General features: G+C 42.9%; 1 protein-coding gene across 9 annotated transcripts in view; it reads right to left on the bottom strand.

Annotated features, from left to right (window-relative positions):
* Window positions 1-15,998, bottom strand: part of EBF1 (EBF transcription factor 1) — a 300,604-nt gene that overhangs the window by 94,953 nt on the left and 189,653 nt on the right. For 5 of the 9 annotated variants that reach the window (XM_090020868.1, XM_090020869.1, XM_090020870.1 and 2 more), the window contains exon 8: window positions 11,972-12,113. In XM_090020868.1, coding sequence (XP_089876994.1) covers window positions 11,972-12,113 — 142 coding nt within the window. The remainder of the gene's footprint in view (window positions 1-11,971; window positions 12,114-15,998) is intronic. The other 4 variants (XM_090020873.1, XM_090020871.1, XM_090020866.1 and 1 more) reach the window with 1 other exon arrangement.

The following is a 15,998-nucleotide window of genomic DNA, read 5'->3' as shown; positions in this document are numbered from 1 at the left end:
GGACCCACGCCTGCACACGTGTAGAAAAGTTGCTCATTCAGCAGAGCTGATAAAGTCATGTTATTTTATTATTTATTTACTTAACGTGCGGTAGCACCCAGGGACACCAGGCAAGGGCTAGGGGTCTTGGCTAGGAGGCAGAAAAGGGTAGATGCTGCCTCAAGCTCACAAACTACGCTGTTTCAACTTTTAAAAGGATAATTCTCCAGAGGGATGAATCTAATCAGAGATTTCCCCCCACTCTCTACTCATCGTCCAAGAGCTTGAAAATCTTTAGCAACAAGCTCCAAGCTGGATGTACAATGCCGCGGTGCTATGACCTCAAATCCCGACCCAGAAAATACAAACGGCAGTACTGAAATATGAGCAGCTTTCTGGTTATGCCTAAAATTTACCTCTGAGTTTTGACCTTCCTTTGCAGCAAGGATCAGATAACCTCAGCCCCATGAATTCCACATGCAGGCCTGGATTTGCAGTGACCAGCTCAGTGAACTGTGCTCAGACCTCAACATCAGGGGAATTCTCTGCTGTCTGCTTGCCATTCTGCAAACACAGGGACTCCTAAAGGAAATGCGCTTTGCTCTCGTGTCAAGTATGCGCAACCTTTTAAACAGTCACCACAACACTGTAAAAAAGTTACCAAAACAGCGTTTGAACCACTGCATATCATGCCCTTATTCCCTCTTACACCCACAGATGATTAACAGGAATATGGCCCTAGAGTCCTTTTCGTAAGCGCCTTAACGACTTCCAATGAGAGTTGGAGGCAGATTGTTAAAGGTATTGACATGCTTAAAGATGTAGGTATGGACCAGCTTCTTTTTCAAGAGTTCCCAAATAGATACAGAAAGGACCCAACCACTTTTGGAAATCCTAAATCTCTTTTGAAAATCTGGCCCCATGACCAAGCTGTTCAGAAGCAACTTCTGAATTTTGGGGGGGGAGAAAAAGGGGGGTTGTATGTTCACACCCAGAAAATGACTTCAGAAAGTGCTTCAGTACAGCAAAGAGCCAAAGATCACTGCTTGCCTTTGAAAATGTCGGGCTAAGTGCAGAACTCACTTCTGAAAATGGGTTTTAAGATCCAAGGGTTTCCTTGGCTTTTGAAAATGTTACTGCCTGTTTTAAAACCAGCCTCCCCTACATACCCAGTTCCTTCAGTGAGGTCATAAATTAGTGTTTGTTACATTACTCTTGCTTTCTAGGTGAGGGCGTGCATCAGAGAGCTGTAAATTCACTGAACGGAGGAATGCAGAAAAAAACTTATGTATAAAAAAGACAAAGCTTCCACTTACCAGAAAAAGGAAGTCTGGAATAAAATGTTTAAAAACACACAGAGGTAATAACCAACTCTTCTCCCTTGATAGGAGTTTCATCACTGGCTTCAGAAAAAGCACAGTGAGGCTAAGCCTTTGTGCTTTGAAAATCTCCCCCCCCCCCCAAACGAATCAAGCAAAGTATTGACAAAGCAGATTGGCACAGCTCAGAAAATAGAAGGCAGAAGACAGATAATCTTGAGAGCTTTTTCCAGTGGGCAAAATCCTGCTCAAAAAACTAGTCCCTCAAGAGTCAGCAAAGATACTGATGTGATGGAGAAAACGTACTAGGCACATGTGGTTACTACCTGCACATCACAGCAAGTATTGGCAGATGTTTCAAAGCACAAAGGCCAGGTAGGAGCCCTGAACATCACTAACACCTCCCCTTCACTCACAGCTTTGAACGTCCTTTCTTGAAAAGTTACTAAAGACAATTTTTAAACCTCTCGAGTGAGATGCAATCACAGAGGCTTGACTTCAGCAAAGCGCTTGAGTGTCTGCTTAATTTCAGACAAGTCAGCTAACAAAAACAGAGATGCAAAACTGGTGTGAGACTGGAATTGGACCCTTTTTTTTCCTTTCTGCTTTCTTGCTTGCATGGTGCGAAAGGAAAACATCAAAGATCATTACCCTACTGCATCTGGTCCCACCCCTGTAAAACTACTTTTGCTACTGCTACATTTTCTCTCGTTTATAATTATGCATGGGGCTAGGCTAGGATAACACATCTGAAGGACCATGAAAAATCAAAATTTCAGAGGTGTGGAATCATTATATCAAAATGCTTAATATTCATGAGCAAAACATCGCAACATTTTCCCCTAACATTTCTGCACATCTTGAAAACTTTAGGTAGGGAAGCACTGCAGCATGGCTGTGATATTACAATGTATAGTGAGGCATATCACCAGCAGGATATGTATCAGTGCCTGGCCCCTGAATTTTGTTGTGTGGTACGTTAGATAAGTTCATGTAATGCATAAATATTTCCAAAAGGGGTTGAATACATTTGACCAATCTACAGACCAATGAAGTCAACTGGAGTTTTTCCAGGCCTTCCATATACTTTAGGTTAGGTCTGTCCCCATTTATAAAATAAATAATTAATAACATTTAGATTGTAATTTGCATCAGAGTCACTCACTCTGGAGCCACAACCCCTACTAATGCTACCTTCTGCAACAGTTTCATGGTTGGTACAACTGAATCCTGATGCCGATTTCCACGCTCATTGAACCCTGGACAACTGTTTTAGCTGAAACCAACTTGCAGATTTAAGGGGGCGGGGGGGAAAGCAGCATTATTTAAGGTGTGGATTAAGAGGATAATGACAATTATAGAGAGAGACAAAGTGGAAACAAATGTTCATCCAAGCCAAGCTGTCAGCTGAGTGTCTGATCTTGTTGTCCTTGGACTCAATAGGCACGTCTACATGAGACGCTTAGTGCCCAACGGACTAATTCTACTGCGCATTAGCACAGCTGGCAAAAACCATACTAATGTGCAGTAGATTAGTCCAACGAGCATTAAGTGTCACAAAAAAGTATTCATTTGTGCTAATATGCAGTACATTTCCTCCAACGAGCATTGAGCAACACCAAAAAAAGCGTTCATTTGTACTAATGTGCAGTAGCGCCTTAGTATTACAGGTACTAAACTTAATGTACTGTAATTACAGCACATTAATGAACATGTAGACATGTCCAATGAGGAGGTTTGCCATTGACTTCAATGGGAAAAGAATGGGACTCTCTTGCTAAGCTTTTCAAAAGCTGTTTGCCTAGTAAGATTGAGCTGACTTAGTTGAAGGATGTCCAACTTGAACTACATTAAAAGTGGTCTGATACAAAGCATTGAGGATTGATAATCAGGCACCCTTAAGATGGGCACCCAAAATAAAGGGATGTTATTTGTAGCCATGTTGGTCTGAGGACATAGGCAGACAAGGTTCTTCGGGTAAATCCAGTATCTTTTACTAAATAGTTGGTCTAATAAAAGACATTGGATTTACCCAAAATACAGGTACTTGAGGAGATCCTGACTTTTCTTTCCAACAAAGTACACAGAACCAACTTCTATTCTCGTCCAAAGTTAAGTAGACAAGCGTTGGGGGAGAAATCATCTTTTGACCAGAGCAACAGCAGACACGCATTTCTAATGAAGAGTTATCGAACAGAAGGATTTGATTGCTCGTTAAATCTCTGGAAGCAAGCTACACTATAATAATGTGCCACTTTGTAATCCAGCGGTGTGCACATTCTGGGGACCCGTTGAAAAAGAAAGTCTGAAAAACTTCACCACTGAATGGCAAAACACCCCTCAAATATTTCTCATTCGTATCCCCCATGATGACATTGTATCAGTGACATGGCAGCCAGCAAAGCAAATTGAAATGTAATGAATGCTCATTACTTATGAATATTCATTACCTGCTTGAGTGCTACTGAATGTTCTGATGTTCTTGTAGCTGCAAAGTCTCAGCCAAATGCAGTAACTACAGTTTTTCTCTGAATATAATTTTGCTCCGATTCCAGGCAGGTTGGGGGGAACACCTCCAATATTCACAGAGCAGAACACAGCGCCCTCCCATTATATCAACAGCACTTCTTGGAAAATGTTCATTTCTGCAGTCTTTTGTTGTGTTTGGTTTTACTAAAAAAATGCTGTTTTGCTGAAACTGAAATCTTCTAACTGAAAACGATGATTTTGTGAACCGTCCAAAGAAAACTAACTTTCACTTCGGAAAATCCAGAATCTCATTTCAGAATTTTAAAATGTCATGTACATTTTATGGCTATTATCGTGCATTATTTCACGACATCTCAGGAGGAAGAGTGTACTACTGACCTGTGGCGATACGGAACAACAGTTTAAGTATTTCCAAAAAGAAATACTGAAATGAACTGTCACAACTGAAATTTCAGGATTCCATAACCAAATTCATCGAAAAGTGTTTTTCAGAAATGCTGTCAATGGGACCATTTGAATTTTTTGTTTTGTTTTAATTGACAACACAAACACATGTGGATATTTCTTTCTGAGAAACTCCAATTTGGACCAGCTGTTGTTACGAGCTTCTCCCAGGCAGGGCTATGGAGTCAGGACTGTTTACTCTGAGTCACTAGCAATCTTAGAGCAATTTAGGATAGATGCATATTGAGAGCTTCTCATACCTCCTTCTGAGATATCCAGCCTGGAGAAAGTCACTTCTTTCTCTCCCTCAATTCCTCTTACATGTCTCATGTCCAAAGAAACAGAGCTCCAGCCCTACTGAGAGTTGCTTGCCTCGTGTGACCTTCACAGAAATTCTTCAGAACAACTCAATGAGATGCCATGTCATTAACAGACTTAAGCTATCCAAAAATGGGTCTAGTACAAATTAGGGTTGTGCTGTTCTCCGCTAATTCGGTGAATCATAGGATGGAAGACTATATATAAGGTCCCGCATAACGTCGGCCAAAGACCCACACCCAATAATTTATGCATTTCATCCATAACTTCTGTCTGAATTACAGCATATCTTTTAAAACTAGTATCTAGTCTTGAGTAAGAAAGCCACAAGAGATGAAGAATCCCTCACATCTTGTGGCTGTTTCAATGATTAATAGCCCTTGCTGTTAAAATCCAACCGGGAGCTTGCAGAGAACTCCTGGAGGGGGTACTATTTTTATTCATCAATTTTGTTTGGGGAAAATCATGTAAAATTCAAACCCAGAATTTAGAGACTGCATTTTGCCCCTCAAAGAACAGAAGGCTACTACTCCACCTGACTACAGATCTGGATTAAACCCAAAGTTGGTGTGCTCACTTGCACAAATCCTCAGAGCAGTGAAGAGGTTAATATAATGCACCCAATGAGGTCAAGCTACAAACATACATAGCAAGCCATGATTGTAAAAAATGTCCTGAATTTATGAGTCACCACATTTATGAAGGAACTGATATGAGAAAGACGACTTGGCAAATGTAAAATACCAAAAAGAAAATTATTTCCAGCTTGAAGTTTTGCAACCCTTCACTATATCAAGGCTCACTTATTATTATTAATATCTGTGTTTTGCAATGTTATTGCAGTCAAGTTTTTCTCCCTTGTGTAAGCTTCAAGCTGTCCAACCATCCTCAGTATTCTTTCCTAATACAAAATAAATTAGCAAGTAGAAGTAACAGAGTTGCAAGCCAATTCCCTTTCTTAAAGAGGAACAATCCCAATCTATTTTAATATATTTAGAATTTCCCACCTTAATAATAATACCCCAAACCTAATGCATTTGTGTGTGCATGGATGGCACAGAAGACATCATGTGCCTCTTGTTTCAAACCCCTGGGTGCCTCATGTTACTTCTGCAAAGACTCACTAACCAATACTGAAAAACTGGCACGTGCTAGGCAGCCTTCTACTGTCATACAACTCTTGGCACCCTTAATCAGAAAAGCATCCAAGCAGGTGTTTCAGGTTTTTGGCCTGTTTGGGTTTTTTTCCACAGCAAAAAAAAAAAAAATTAAGAGAGAAAAAATGTAAGCACTCAGATGTACCAGGTGCTGCCACTGACAAGGCGCAATCAGACAAACACAATGTTTGTCTCTTTAATCTGGGATCATTTCTAAATTACATTAGTCCCCATGTTTGATTAACAGCTTCTGGATGAAGCCCAGTGGAAGCAAAGGATAACTGCCATTTCTGAAGAACCACCCCCATATCTCAGCCTCAGTAACGTTTTCCCTACTGCAATTATTGCATACTACTGGCTTCAATAGCAGCTAACCCATTAGGACACACATAAGCAAGAAGGGTGAATTAAGAGGTGAAAGGGTAGCTGCTAAAAGAACTTTACTCATATGGTTCAGGTTCACACAGGTTAACAATAAGTGAGTCTACATGTGCATTTATGCCGGCTTAAATTTACTGCACAGTAAATTACCGCACAGTAAGTGAGAATTGGCTGGGGTCTTCACATGCAGGTGTTAAAGTGCATTAACGCTGCATGTGGACTGACTTGGGACTAAAGTTAGTCCCAAGTCAGTCCACACACACAGTGTTACTATGCAGTAAGGCGTCTACACTTGCATCACTGCGCTGTAACTAATCAGGTGTAAATTGGATACCAACATGATGCAGGCATCAAATTTATGCTCAAGTCAGCAAAAATTGCCATATTTACTGTGCAGTATGGGCAGGCATGTGGAATTTCACAAATACATGCATCAAACTTGCGCTCGAGTTGGCATAAGTCGCCATATTGACTGCACAGTACGGGCAGGCATGTGTAGACACACCCCTGCACTATGCAACAATTTCGGTTAATGCGCAGTAAATGCGGATGGGTAGATGCACCCATTGAGTTCTAAATGCTGCGGCCTAGTTGTCTCCAGCACAGGAATTAGTCAATCAGATTCATAAATATTTCTTAGGAAGAATGAAGTGATGTGCCAGTGACATCTAGCAAAATCCCAGGTGAGGAATGCTCCATCGAAGTCTCGACAGCGCTGTTGCAAGCAGGGCAGTTATGACAAGGTTTAAGGGCATTCAGACCGAGGGTCACTCTACAGATTGCCGTATCCGAATGATTTAAAAGAGGATGGGTGGGCTGGAAATCCCATATTCTGAATGTAACATAGAAAGCAAAATGGCAGTCTGAAAATAAGCCATCAGTCCTTTCACCCTCACATCCCCCAGTCTCTAGTGGGAGATATGCTTTAGTGGGAGATACGAGGTGGTAGTAACTGGTGGGGTTTTAGCTGGATTTATGTTGCTGTAAGCAGAAGGCATGCTAATATTAATACAGGGAGTCCTGCTTTAAGTGATCACTCAAGGCACCCACAAAAAAGGCATGGGGGGGAGCGGGTTATAAAATGTGGGCTCTCCCAAGGAAAGCAGAGCAGAATTTGATTCCTATTCTTTAAAAGCTAAATGACATGTCAAGATTTGGGCTCTACAGAAGACGGTGTGGACTGCAACCAAGAGCACATCAATCAGCAAACAGCCCAACCATGCACAACAGGCTTCATCATACAATCACACGTAACAGAATCACGCCAGAACTGCACCACGGCAGGGAAATCCCAGCTCTCTCGGCTTGTGTCTACAATTGGGAAATCAAGTCCCACGGTTTCTCTTAGGTTCATCTACTACACGTCTTCTTTTGCTGCTACTGCTGTTGAGGATGAAACAGAATCGAGTCTGTCACCGACCAGCCTGGATCCTCAGGGATCGCACATGGGGGGAGGGGGAGAAGAAATCAAACTGGCCCTTTAAAAAAAAAAAAAGGGGGGTGGAAAAAAAGAGGAAAAAAAAGAGCATTTAAACTGCTTGTCAGTCGCCTGCCTGACAAGGCCACTTGAATGTATTCAGGAGTATTTGCATAAACGCTCACAGTGAGTTCACTGTAGCTGCTAGCGCTAATGGTACATAAAGTAATTTAGTCACTTCTCGCAGGCATCCTGTCAGAGTGATGCGCACCCCCTCTTTGCCTTGTTGCATATTAGATCATTAGATAATAAAGTGTTAGAGCATGCAAACTGACAGGGTCTCCGGCACTATCATTTTTCGAGGGCACTGCATTCTGCCAGAGAGGAAAAATAACAGAGAAACCGATGCTGCAATTGGCTACCAATTCAGTACAGACAGCCAGAGAGGTGAAAAATCACCTTGCAGCGATGTTGGAGTTTGGACAAGAAACTTTGCAGACCTGCTCCTGCGCGAGAAATCCTGAAAGAGTCCCTTCAGGCCTGCGTGAATGCTGCTTCTTACATACCCCTGCACTCTCAGCTTGGTCCTTAAATGATTTTGGAAAGGCCTTCCCTTCCCTATGTACAGCCTGGGAAGAACCAGAAACAGATATAGTCTCCTGATTTTGTCTATTGGCTCTTCTCTATACATCCTACTGTATATGTATAATTTAGCAAGGTCAACCACACCAGCCACATGGTTTACCAGAAATATCAAACAAGCAAGGATGCAACTGTTTGTGAATTCAAAAAAAAAGTGATAATTATTACAAACCACAGATTACTGTGGCTTACCTTATTTATACCACACTGAGCTGTATAAAATAATTAGCCTGTCGCCGCTATTACTTTTGAAATATAGATATATTTGTTTGAAAGATGAGTTTTATTAACCCTGTGGTATCAAGGATGACAGTGTGCACATGTGAAATGGGGAGCTGGGTTTCTACTTATATGCAAGGAGATGAGCCATTAAAAGGAACTTGCCTTTTACTGTCTGACAAGCAGGATATAAATAGATGCGTTGGATAACCCAAAAATAATCCAGGCTACCTGCAAATGAAATGGTAAATACTGGAGTGTGGGGAAACCAGGCTCCAGAGTGGCTCGGGAGGTAAAACCTTCTGCCCAGCTCTGCTCTTAGACACCCAAAGACTCTTTTAGGCGCTGCACACAATGCAACTCAATGTTTAAAGCAGCGCTTGCCAGCATAGGCTCCCAAAGAAAAATGTAAGGTTAATAACATCTCACAAAAACAGCAGCAAGCACCCGTGTGACCACCTCGACCCTCGACTCCCAAGCAAATCAAGCCAGGCATTCATCACGGGCTGGCCAGATATTTGCATCTAGGTTTGAAGTGTCTATATAGGCACATGGGGCCATTTATTCGGCGGAGTATGAAGAGATATTCTTGCAATCCAAAACCCACAAGCCAAGGTGGCTCAGACCAAGCGGTCACTCCATCTACCAGGGTAAGGGACTCCCAGGAAGTTCAGCTACCCCCCGGCAAACTGTTGACATTATTTAGATGGTCTCTTCCCCCCCAGTACCACTGAAGACAGGAGATACCAAGACACTGCAGATAATCCGAGCTGTTGAATCAGAGGTCCAGAAGGAAAAGGAAGAGGAATGCATTTTGGGAAGAGGACAGTGTGCAAGCCTGACCTAGGGGAGAGAGGTCGACTCTGTTTCGGGAAGACGGCTGAAGTTCTTGGTGGATTTCCAAAACCTTGGTGGACACGCACACAACTGAGTCTTCATCCACTGTTGCATTAAGTTGGATGTTTGGACCCTACTTCTCTGCTTCTATGAACTCACAATAAAAATACCTGCTGGCTTCATTGCTATCCCATGCATATGGGGGCTGGGGCACATGACTGGTGAGGAGAAGCTGAGGGAAGTGGGCTGATTGAGTCTGCAGAAGAGACGACCGAGGGGGATTGAAGAGCAGCCTTCACCTCCCTGCAGGGGGGTACAAAGAGGACGGAGCTGGGCTGCTCTCAGTGGGGGAAGATGACAGGACAAGGAGCAATGGGCTCAAGTTGCAGCAAGGGAAGTTTAGGTTGAATATTAGGAAAAAACTCTCTCCCTAGGAGGGTGGTGAAGCACTGGACCAGGTTGCAGAGAGATGGTGCAGTCTCCATCCTTGGAGGTGTTTAAGACCTGACTAAACAAAGCCTTGGCTGAGATGATGTAGTTGGGGCTGGTCCTGCTCTGAGCAGGGAGTTGGACTCGATGTGACCTCCTGAGGTCCCTTCAACCTTCATTGTCTCTAATTCTTTAATATAAAAGTGCACAGAGTTCAGCAGTCCTTGGAAAAAACGGGTTTGTAGAAAAAGTTTTGCATGTCTAAAGGGAAAGTGTAATTTCCTAACATAGTGGTCGCCACTAAAAATGAAGGCTTTGCCAGTGGTTTCCACATAACATGCCCGCGAGGTGTCTGAGAAGTAGATTGAATACCCTTCCCCCAACCCTTAACACAGGAGATAATTGTGCTGACTGTGTGGTATCTCTCGTCAAGTGCTGACTTCTAATGGCAAATACTGTATGTAAGGTTTATCTGAAAATGTAGGCATAATTGTATCATCAGAGATATATCCATGTGAGTACTTTTCCTAGGGAATGGGGGAGACATGTTAGATGCATCAAAAAGAGTTGGCATGACAGTACATAAGAAAACAGGAATATTTACAAGCATGAGAAAATAAGCATTCATTTAATTGCAGGTATGCATGAAAGAGGTCTTGTTGGAAAATATAAGGTAGGAAGCTAAGTCTTAAATTGATCTGAAGATTGAGTGTGTCTACATGCTCATTAATGTGCAGTAATTACTGCGCATTTAGATTACTACTTGTTTAATGAAGTACTAACTAAATGTGTAGTAACTATAGTTATTGCACAGTAGCACTGGTGCACGGTTTTTTTTGTGACGCTTACTCCGCGGTAGCTTAACAACACTGCACGGTACCATACGAGCGCGGGTTTTGACCAGCATGCTATTGCGCAGTAAGCGTCTCGTGTAGATGCGTCCACCATCATTTATATTATGAAGATAGCAAACTTGAACAGGCTGAAGTATCCTTGCCTTTTGCTAATTAATAAAAGCTCAGTTTGCACATTCCTTACAAAAACTGAGAGAAAATTATGATAGTGGTTGGTTTATTAAATTAGGTTGTTGGCAGGGATAAAAAAAAAATTCTATAGAATGAATTATGGTTGAAAATGGCTCATCGCCTACATAAAAAGTTAGAGCTAAATAAATACAGATGTAAGTTATGTTTATATAATGAGAAATGCTGCTGAGCTTTGAATTTTAGGTTTGTAAGTGTGAACTACAGCTCTAAACATATGTCCGTGCACACAACTTCACTCTTGTGGGTAGCCCCACAAACTTCAATGTCAGCGTGTATGCGCCTTAACTGAAGCGTGTGTGTTAGTGTTTGCAGGATTCAAAGCTGAAGAGCGTGATCCTCTTTCACCGGGAATTTACCAAGTGTTCAGACATTCACATATTCATCCGTTATTATGGTTATTGCTTATTTCTATTAGCATACATCATTAACATCGTTCAGAGTGGCATTCACTTTCCTGGAGACAATTTTTATCTGGTTTCCTCTAATTCTGAAAAAAGATGCTCAATTGCCCAGGAGCTCCATGGCAAACGTTCATGGCACAAGCCAGCGGGAGGCACCGGGTGTGATTTTCCACCCTCTGGTCCCTGCACTGGAAGTTGAGGGGATATAGCTCCAAGGAGGAGCAAGCGCCTGATGTGTGTAGAATTATAAACAGCTTCCAAGACAAAGGATAATTCTTGGAAAAGGGGCTGGGGGTGAATTCCCCTGGGTTTTGTTTTTGGTTTTTTAGTAGTAGTCAGCAATTTTGAGGACAAAGAGCAAAATAAAACATTAATTAGGTGCCGGTTTTCAAAGCAGCTCAGCACCCAAGAGCTCTCATCTAGACACCTAACGAGGCAGCTGGATTTTCAAAGGGACTCCGTTCTCATTTAGGCACCTCAACGGAGCGGCCAGGCTTTTTGAAGCGCTCGGCACCCAGCCGCTACCAAATATCCAGCCCCAATTTGGATGGGGAGCACTTTCTGAAAATCGACCCACGTCCTCCTGCATGGGGAAGCTGAACTGCTTTGAAAATCCAGCCCCCACTTTCAGTGCTGATCAAAGCACATTGCGTTTTTGCACCGATGCAAGGGACACCTTTTTGCACAAGAACGATCCTGTTCTTTCCCTACCCGCTCCCAGTTCCAGTGCTGAGCCACTGTGAAAACCCCAGTTTAATTTGGGAGTCTTTTAACATGTGGCCCGGAAGTGCTTTGACTACTGCAGGACAATTTCCATGAAAAGGAGGAGAGAGGAACCAAATAAATCCACATTTAAAGCAGAAATGCCAACCAATGAAAATGATATGCCTACCATGTTCCAGATAAGAAGGCGTACCTTCCGAGGGATCAAGCCTTCTAGCCCGGCGCCCGTGCTTGGAGTTGTTGTGTACAAACATGTTGTCCGACACTGCCAACACATGGCCATCAACGTTGACTGTCGTAGACACCACGACCTGTGAGCGAGAGAGCAAAACGGATGTACAGTTTGATATATTAAAAACAACGAAAGAAAGAAAGAAAAAGGCAGAGAGTGTAATAAAGTCAGTTAAATAAATAACAGCTGGGTGCTGTAGAAAATTGCATAGCCATTTCACATAATAACGGGTGCTTATGCTGTACAAATCTAACAAGAGACGCTATTGATGAGTGGGTCTTTGGCATCGAAAGCTTTTGATGCAGTTTTAAGTCAAACTGCACAGTTTGTAGCTGTACGGCAGACGGTACGCTGTTAACCATCATATTAACAAGAGGATCTTTATTAAGGGTTTCCCCCCCCCCCGCAAATACAAGGGCGGCTGTGTTTCACCCTAAATTATCCTTCAGCGCCGGCGCTGAAGTAGATAGCACTGTTGACACTGCAAATGAGAATCGGTTCAAAATAAAAGAAAACAAAAACGCATTTCGTGCGGCAGAGATGAGAGCGGGGGTGTCCCCCTCCCCTCTCCTCCTCGCCGGAGTCCCCCGGGCCGCGGGACTGACCCGGCACTCTCGTCTGCTGAGCGTGCGCGGACAGGGGCTTCACCGGTAAACACCAGCCTACTTCTCCTTTTTATTTTCTGTGCTTTGATAGGCCCCCGCTGAAATCTGGGTCTCCTCATCCTTGGGGAGGTGCAGACACAGTGACGTTTCAGAGCTGGCAATCCAGATAGATCGGAGGACACAGAGGCATCGGGAGGGGCAGCGATTTGGCTGGAGCCAGGAAGAAAACCCAGGTCTCTGGCTCCCACTCTCCTAACTACTGGCCTCTGCCTCACTACCCCACTTTTTCCTCTGCAAGCCTTTCACCAATGCGGCGCGGCATCCCAACTCAAGCCTCGACTAGGCCGTGGGCAGACCGCCTGTTTTCCGGGAGCATGCACTGCCTCGCAGAACTTCGCCTAAAACAATAAGAAGAAATGACCTACACTTCTCCTTATATTAAACAGGCGCAGGGATTAAAACTGAAACCCACAGAGATATGTTTATTCATGCGACCTCTTACAACCAAATATAATAATTGTCTGTTAATTGCAGTTTCAGCTCCCACCTCATGCTTCGACATGTGAAACAGCAATCAGCAGCTCCTGTTTAATCCACCTATTATGTTGACTAATTAACTTTGCTCGACAGTTTATTTCTTCCTCCATTATCAGCCCCTGTCAGCCGCAAGCACACTGCCGCAAAGGGGGACCTCAGCCCTTTTGATTGATCACCGATAGATTGACATGCAGATTAATTTAATTAGAATCACCTCACTTGAGAAATGAAAGACAATGGCAAGGGGGCTAATAGATCTGCTCTTATAATGAGGCAAGCCTCCAGAGTCAAGGCAGAGGATTTCTGATTTATTTTGCTGAATTCCCCAGTCACTCTGAAAGGCTCTTGCTTTAATTGTTCTTGGTTTTGAGAGGCTTTAGCCTCTGAAGAGGTGAAATGCTTTACAAGGATTGGCAAACATTGCTTCAAGTCTCCCAGGAAGCCGCTACCTCTCCAAGTTGGTCGAATGGGGACACTTAAAGGATTGCTTACAGCAATTCAATTTTATCACTTGAACCGAATCAAACAAAACAACACACACACACGAAAACCTAAACTAAATATTTTGCAGTTCAACCTATTGGTGTCCACCTAAATACACAAAGGGGCAGTTGCCAAATGCAAGGCAAACTTTGTCTTCAATGGACTACAAAAGAAGAGTTTGCATCTCAAGATTTCTGAAACGGCCCGGGAATGGTGTTACTGTGGTTGTTTTCCTCAAGACCAAGATGTGAAAATACAGAGCAAATGAGTTGGGAGCTCTTATGGGTGGTAAATTGGAAGGAAGCAAGCACTAAAGACTATAGGCATTAGGCAAGTCCTTCTGAATTCAAATTGGGAGAGAAAAAATATCTATCTGTTTGTGCTGTATTGCAAGAGCAGGGTTTGGACTAGATGCAACCTCCTGAGGTCTCTTCCAACCTCCTTTTCTACGACTGTAGGGGTTTCAAAATAGCTTGCCCATTCATAGTTTCATAGTTTCTAGGGTGGGTTCCATTAACGAGAGGCAAAATAAAGCTGATATTTTCAATAAAATAGGATCTTACAGCAAGTGATTTATAGTTTGTGATTTCATACGTCTGCCTCTAACCGCCGTGACTCCTTTGTAACCGGGACTTCAGGTCCAATTCACCACTCTCAGCTCCCCCGACTTTCACATCGGGCTCTTGTCTGCTGGAGTCAGACCCTCCTGGGCCAGGCAAATGTAGGTAGGTGCAGAAATGAAACTAAGAACTGAACATACCAGCCACCGGACTTGACCTTCCTAGACGATGAGCTACTTGAGCCGTATTTCCCACATGCGGGCCCCGATCCTGCAAACACTTCGGCACGCACGCAGTCCCACTGAACTCAACGAGAGCAAGTGCACGCATGAAGTTAAGCACCGAGTGTTTCCAGGAGCCGGACTTACAAGTTCTCGTACATTAACTATAATAATTTAGGGTCTGACCCTACAAAGCCTTACGCAGAGGAGTAGTGGATAGTCTACTCCAGGAAGTAACACTGACGAGCTCCGCTACTTGTGTAAGTCGAGCTGCAGAGGATCAGCCGCTTCATTTTTTTCCCCCCCTTCAGGTTTCACAACCTGTTGATGTGACACATTTTAAATGACTTAACTGTATCTTCCTACCTACCTCTTGAACAGAGAGTTTGATTTACTACAAAGAGACCACATTGGGCTGGCTCTTTGGAGTCGTTAGCAGAAGAAACTATAAAAGGAATCCCCACGAGAATCTGTTTCCAGTGTCAGGAAATGCAGACAAAAGTGGTTACTCTGTCTGTCTGTCTGAAAAAAATGATTATTCATAGTGCACCTGTAAGTGGCAGCGCACGCTCTCTGCTTAATTCTTAAAATATACAATTTCATTAACACGCGCTCTCTCTGTTTTGCTGGGATTTTCTGAAAGAAAAGAGCATTTAATGCACAAAGCCTTTCCTAAATACTAACGCCCTGACTATGTGGAGACAAGAAATACACTGTACATATTTCTTATGCATTGCAATTGCATACTTAAATTTTGAAGGGCACTTACATGCTTATAAGGTAGACTTATATTTTTAATCTGAAAAAAAAACCCCAAGCCCCAGCACTTCTCATTTTGATTTTGAAATTATCGGGATGTGTTTAAGTTAAAGCATGTGCTAAAACTAATTTGTGGAGAAATCATAAAACTTGGGGAAGGGGTAGGGAATCAAACCAGAAGGGGAAAAAGCTCTGAGGCATCCTTAAAACTCAGGCCATAGCATGAGGGAAAAGGCAAACTACAGTTTAATAAATGATTAATGAGGTGCTGACATATTAATGTAAGCATGGGGACAGCCAGGCCTGCCAGATCTCAAACCTTTCCAAATTTTGTCAACAAAACACAGTTTTAATTTGGGGCAGACAAACACGGAAAATGATTTTGAGCTTGAGCTTCAACCCTCCATAGATCTCAAATCTAAACCCTGTATCAACAGCGGAGGAGATGGAGGCATGAAAAAAGAAACGCATCATTTTACAGCTCTGCTCCACCGACAAGCGCTATCTATCAATTGCTCTGAAAATTATTCTGCTGGTTCTTAAATAGTTCAGTTATGAGGGGGTTTTTGAAGGCTATTAAAAAAAACAACCCCAACTTCTGGAGGTTGGAGAACAAACCGTTCATCCCAGTTTCATACTGGGCCTGTTTATTTGTCGTAGCACATCACCTAATACATCAAAATTAAGCATCACATGAGTCCCCGTTTTCAAGCACAGTCCATTAAGCTTTGCTAACTGATTAAGACATAACGTGCTCCTTGTGTTTTCAATTTTCTCCACTTTGCTGGGAGTGCCCTGG

This window comes from Crocodylus siamensis, chromosome 10 (genome assembly GCF_052110815.1).
Source record: "Crocodylus siamensis isolate JL-2025a chromosome 10, ASM5211081v1, whole genome shotgun sequence".
NCBI lineage: Eukaryota > Metazoa > Chordata > Crocodylia > Crocodylidae > Crocodylus > Crocodylus siamensis.
This window is presented reverse-complemented; position numbering and strand designations above follow the sequence as displayed.